Below are 6,183 nucleotides of genomic sequence, written 5' to 3' on the forward strand. Positions count from 1 at the left end.
TACAATGGAGTGCATCCCACACACATGTACACATATACTGAAACATAAAAATTTACCTACATGTCTCCCATAGCTAACTAATAAATACATTTGGTGTTCGAAAAAGATAATTATAGAAAGGTTGAAAAGGTAAGTTTGTGAACTACTCAAAAGCAGTCTTAACTTCTGATCAATTACACTTTAGATTTAACTCTATGTATTTAGAGGCAGGATTTAAACTAGGTTGGTCTTAAAATCACAATCTTCAATGGTTATGGGCACAAAGCCACCATGTCTAGCTTAAGCTTTTAATTTCTAATGTGGATTTAAAAATTACAAGTTTTATGTGCCTTCAATTACAGAAAAAGCAGAATCCAATCTTGTCCCATTATGAACATCATATACAGTTATGATTTTAACCAGAAAGTAGTCACTTTATGATTTATATTTCATCATTAGACACTGTACATATCATCTAATTTTAAGAAGAAAATCAGTACAAAGATTAAATACTTTTTTAAAGACGAAAATCTCAGAGCTGGAGGGTTTCCTTTTTCCTAGTGGTAGAATGTGTACTTAGCATGCGCAAAGCCCTAGATTCAATCTAAAGGAAAAGAAAAGCAACCCACACCAGCCAGTGAGAAAACCAACCACTTTGAGCTCACATCTTTTTTCTAATTAAATTTAATGATCCATAACTCAGATATCCTGTTATACATAAGAAAGTATTATTTTTAATATATTTTCTATAATTTCAATTTACTGAAAAGAAATTCTCTTAATTCATTGGTTGTTTCCTGAATACAGAGCAACCATTATCTTGCATTCTTTAGGGACACTTATTTTCCCCCAAAACATCTGTGTTTACTATTCCACTTAAAAGGTAGTTTCTTTGCCAAATATCCAATCAGGTTTCAAAAGATTCAAGATCAATGAAAATTAAGTTCAGAATAGCAGTTACTGTTGTCTGGCACCTTGTTTGGTTTTTCTTTTTCTTTCTGAGTCAGGTTCTCACCATGTAGCCCAAACTGGCCTAAAATTTGCAACTCTCCTGCTTCAGCCCCTCAAAGGTTTGAACTGTAAGCATGTACCACTCTGTCCAGGTATTTTAATTTTAAAGATAAAGAGTCTTACTCTATTAAGTGGTCAGTATGCTCATGAACTCCCAGGCTCAGGCCAGCCCTCCTCCTCTCTCACTAAATAGTCCTCCTTCTGAGTATCAGGTGCACAACCATCTCAACTATGAGAAACAGGTTTTATGCTCTCTCTTGGTCTCTTAAGTCATCAGCTCTAGTCTTGGATTTCTATCGGTCTCTAAGTTCTCAATAAAGATAAGAATATTCCACTCTTACCCTCTTGGCTCTCTTGCCTCTTGCCCGCTTTGCTCTCTCCTTCTCTTCCCTCTCTCCACGGGGCCATGGCCGACCTCCGTTTCTCTACTCTCTCCTTCTCCCCACCCTTCTCTGCCTCTACTACCCTCTTAATTCCTCTCCCTATGTCCTAAATAAACTCTATTCTATACTAAAAAAGAATATTCCTATGACTATTTCCTCTGTAGTAATTTTAAAACATAGATCAGAGGGGTTTAATTTTTGAATATACTAAAAAAAAAAATTTTTAGCAGAGTTTATCAACCTCTAAACTACACTTTCTGTTTGTTTACAAATATTTGCCCCAGTCTAATTCAAAGCGACATAAAAATAAGAATTTTAAAAACAAGGCTATTTTGTCCAAATTTATAATGAAAAGCCATTGGAGCAGAAATGATGAGCTGTGGTGATATATACCTTTAATTCCAACACTTGGTGCAGGAAGATAAACCAGGAGTTCAAGGCAAGTCTGGACTACAGGTGTTATATAGCAACTTTCTCACAATTCAAAGAGTCCATGCTAGAAGGAAGCTCCTTAAGACTCAGGAAGTAAATAATTCACAAGCCTTAGAAAATCCCTGAAAATACACATTCCCTCCATCACCCTAAGGTTACACAAACAATAAGATTGCTAAGGAGAAATCTCCCACATGTCAAGCTGCTGGCATGCTTTGCACAAAGCCCTAGCGTTCCAACTGTCTGGAGTTATCACTCATGCTGGGGTGTGCTTTCAGTGTTGTAGCTGCCTTTGAGTCACTCATGCTTCTGTAAATAATGCTGCATCCACACTCTTGTAACACCAATAAATTAACCAGTTAACAAAGTTGGGCTTTAGTGTGGTATCAATACTTTGATCTTTCATCAGCTCTCTATCTGGAGTGAGTACATTCTGTTCACATTCTCCACAGGAATAGAATCACACAACACTGTACTGTAAGACCCTGTACCAAAACTAGAGGATAAAGCCTGGCATGGCAGCACACACCTTTAGTCTCAGCACTTGAGATGCAGAGGCAGGAAGATCTGTGCAAGTTCAAGGGCAGCCTGGTCAACATAGCAAATTTCAGACCATCTAGTTACAAATTGAGACCATCTTGAAAAGACCAAAAGCAAAACAAACAAAAAAAAAAGATAAATCCCATAGGCATATATAATAGCCACAGTTTCTAGAGGTTAAAAAAAATTGTGTAAACTACACAAATTAAAAATTTCACTTTACTGCTGGGCAGTGATGGTGTATTTGGGAGGCAGAGGCAAGCATATTTCTGAGTTCAAGGCTAGCCTGATCTACAGAGTGAGTTCCAGGACAGTCAGGGCTACACTGAGAAACCCTGTCTTGAAAAACAAAAAACAAAACAAAACAAAATGCTATCAAATTAATTTTATATTGTCAGATGCATAAACATATGTTGCTAAAAAAATATATACTTCAAAAATACACAAGTTTAGCCAGATAGATTTTTTAAGTTAATTAAATTCTTCAAAAGGCTGGCAGATTAACTATGTTTCACTATATGTCTAGTAATTTTAATATATTTCTTTATATTCCCAGAATTATTTTTTTGAAAAAGTTTAAATGGTATGACTCATAGCACTTACCTCAAAAATAAAAAGTATAGCATCTAATTCCTCTCTTTGAGACTTGTGACCTGAAATATTTTAAACAGAAAAATACTTTAAATATACTCACTATTAACAACTACTTAATGAACTTAAATATTTCCACTGCTGGTTTTCCTTCAGTGATTCTTTAACAGAATGCTAAAGCATGGTCTACTTATTATAGACAATGCTATAATCCCTCTCACTACTCTTTAGCACAATTGGTCTAGATTTAGGTTCTAGGGCTGGGAGTTGGGAGTAGCTTAATGATAAAATCCACACTTAGCACGTACAAGGCCTTGGATTCAATCCCCAGGATAAAAAGAAAAACGTAGCTTATATGTATATCTAATAACAAGTAATCTCCTATTGTGAATTTTGAAAAAGCTTTGATTATGAAAAGCACTATTTCTACTGCTATTCCAACATTCCTAGGGCAGAACAAAGAAGGAGGTCGAGGAAACAAGATCAGGAAAATGAAACTGCTCTAAACCTTCATAAAACAATAGCCATATGAGTCTGTTAGTTTCCTTTCAAATACATCTAAAAGGTATCAAAATAAAACAATACTAAAATTCTAATGCCCGGGTCCTCTTTTTAAGTTAATGCTTATGACTACTAGAAACATAAACATAAGCCAGAATACATGTTAATATCTTACCTTTCTGTTTAAGATTAGCTTCAATAGTCACAAAATTTTCAAAAAACACATAGTATATATGTGAAAAATGTTGGTCAAAAAACTGTTTAAGGTCAATAGATTCTGCATTCTCTGAAAAAACAACAATAAACAATTCTTAGTAACTAGTCTATCAAGGTTAAATCATGATTAGCAAACATTTATAGTGCCAAATTTCCTTCAAAGTCAAATATCTGCACCTGAAATTCTATCATATTCAAATATATAGGACAAATATTTAGATATCTGTTTATTTGTTTTTACAATGTTAACCTTTACATATTTCAGTTTTAGTTTTTAAAAAATTGGTCTAGGTACCATAGTGTGTGTGTGTTTGTTTGTTTGTCCATTTTTTTTTTTTAAAAAACAATCAATGTCAAAACTGGATGCTGTGGTCCACAGCTGTAAACCTAGGTACTCCAAAGGCTGAAACAGAAGGATCAGGAGATCTACCTAAGAAGTAATAGTGAGACCCTGTTGCGTAAGGCAGAGATATAGACAGAGACAGACAGACAGACTCAAAGTATCTCAAAGATCTATTTTTCATGGCTGGAGAAATGGTTCAGCAATTAAGAGCATTAGCTGCTCTTCTAGAGGTCCTGAGTTCAATTCTCAGCATCTACAGGGAAGCTCACAACCATCTGTAATACTTTTCTGCTGTGCAAATATATATGCAAATAAAACATCCAAATAAATAAAATATTTACATAAATAAATCTTTTTTAAAAAGATCTATTTTCAAATTGTGGCTTCAGCTTTTCTAATATCTCAACTAACAGTTTTAAGAACTATTTTTAAGAATAAATCTGGTAATTCCATAAATAGGTAACAATAAGCTTTATAAATGAGCATTTGAGGATTATAAATTCTTGAGACTGCTCTCAAGAATCTCAGTATAGTGTGCAAAAAAAACATACAACTATATGCAGACTAGAAAGTTAGATTATGAAAGTGAAATGAGACGCACCATAGACAGGAATTCAGAATACAGAATTACTTTCAAAGTTTAATGAAAGTTATCTACTGTCCATGTTCAAAATAGCTATACTGTATAGCCTCCATAATAAAAACTACCTATTACCTGAGTGCAAAAGAAGAGTAGTAATCACAAAATAAAAATATGCTTTATGGAATATAAAAATAAAAATTTTAAACTACTGTGATAGATAAAGAAAACATTTTCCTTTTGAATACATTGAGGAACTTGAAAATGAGAAGGAAATAGGTTACAGGTACACAAGTAATATCTCAAGAGAAACAAGAAAATGAGACTAACAAAACAAAACAAAAGCAAACATGACTCAACCCAAGACTTCCCAACATATTAGGAGCCAAGATATTGTCCCTTAGTTTCCTTCCCATATGGCTATTAACAAAGCCGGGAAGCTATATACTTGGCTAATGTTAGTAAACAAGTACTAGAAGCCAGGCACAGTGACATATTCCTGACATTTTGGTGGGAGCTTAAGATGGAAGATTACAAATTCGACCTCTTGGGGCTATACCCCAAGAGCTAGACCTTGACTAAGCAAGGGAGGTTGGCCTATCAAAAGTAAGCTAATTTGTTCTTTAAGATTTATTTGTACCTTAAATAATGTTATGACTGTGTATCTGTGGATATGTGCATCTGAGTGCTGTTGTCTATGGAGTCCAGAAGAGGGCATTGGATTCTTTGGTACTGGAGTGCCAGGTGATTTTGAGTTACCTGATGTAGGTGCTGGGAATTGAATTCTGGTCCTGTGCAAGAGTACTACTTTCTCATAACCAGTGAACTATCTCTCCAGCCCCTCTATATTTTTAAAACACAAAAGCAAACAAAAACTCTGATAAGATGTTCAATAGTAAATTCATGACATGTACACGGCAAAGTAAAAGACAAGGACAAACTAGGTAAAATATAAGGGGCCTTCACTTATTTAGATCCTAAAGACAGTTGAGCATTAAGGGCTCATGGTGCAGCTGAAGAGGACCCAAGTTCCTAGTTCCCACATGATGGCTTACAAACATCTGTAACGCCAGCTCCAGGAGAGCCAATCCTCTCTTCTAGCCTCCACAAGCACTAGACATACTCAGGATATACAGACAGGTGTTCAGACAAATCATCCATACATGTGAAATATATAAATCTAAAAAAAGTTAGTAAGGAACTCTCTTAAATAATTCAAGAGAAAAGAAACAAGGGCGAGTACAGCTATAGAGAGGCTACAGAAACACTCAATCCACTTTGATCCACAGTACCAAATTTCACCCTTTCCAAATGCCCCACTAACTTTCCTGCTCCTGTTTAAAGGCTCACTACTTTAGCACACTGAGTATTAATCATGCCACAGTGGCCAGTGCCTAACTTTCTGCAGCAAACCTTTACCATTTTCATCTAGCAGAAGTGTTTTGCTACCCACACACTAAAAAAATAAATAAAGGTAATTAAAATATTACCTATCTTTACACTTCTGTTTGGAAGTGCTTGTGAGCTAGTATTTTCCTAAAGAAACTAAATACACATTTCACCTGAAATCCAGGTTAAGGTTTCTGAATTTTAAAAATGATTCAGAA

The 6,183-nt window shown here is 35.0% G+C and overlaps 1 protein-coding gene across 8 annotated transcripts in view; it reads right to left on the reverse strand.

The window, feature by feature from the left end:
• Nucleotides 1-6,183, reverse strand: part of Ralgapa1 (Ral GTPase activating protein catalytic alpha subunit 1) — a 223,021-nt gene that overhangs the window by 194,547 nt on the left and 22,291 nt on the right. For all 8 annotated transcript variants that reach the window (XM_031356026.1, XM_031356025.1, XM_031356021.1 and 5 more), the window contains exons 2-3: nt 3,613-3,723; nt 2,949-2,998 (exon numbers count right to left, since the gene is read on the reverse strand). In XM_031356026.1, coding sequence (XP_031211886.1) covers nt 2,949-2,998; nt 3,613-3,723 — 161 coding nt within the window. The remainder of the gene's footprint in view (nt 1-2,948; nt 2,999-3,612; nt 3,724-6,183) is intronic.

This window comes from Mastomys coucha, unplaced genomic scaffold, assembly GCF_008632895.1.
Source record: "Mastomys coucha isolate ucsf_1 unplaced genomic scaffold, UCSF_Mcou_1 pScaffold6, whole genome shotgun sequence".
NCBI classification, from domain to species: Eukaryota; Metazoa; Chordata; class Mammalia; order Rodentia; family Muridae; genus Mastomys; species Mastomys coucha.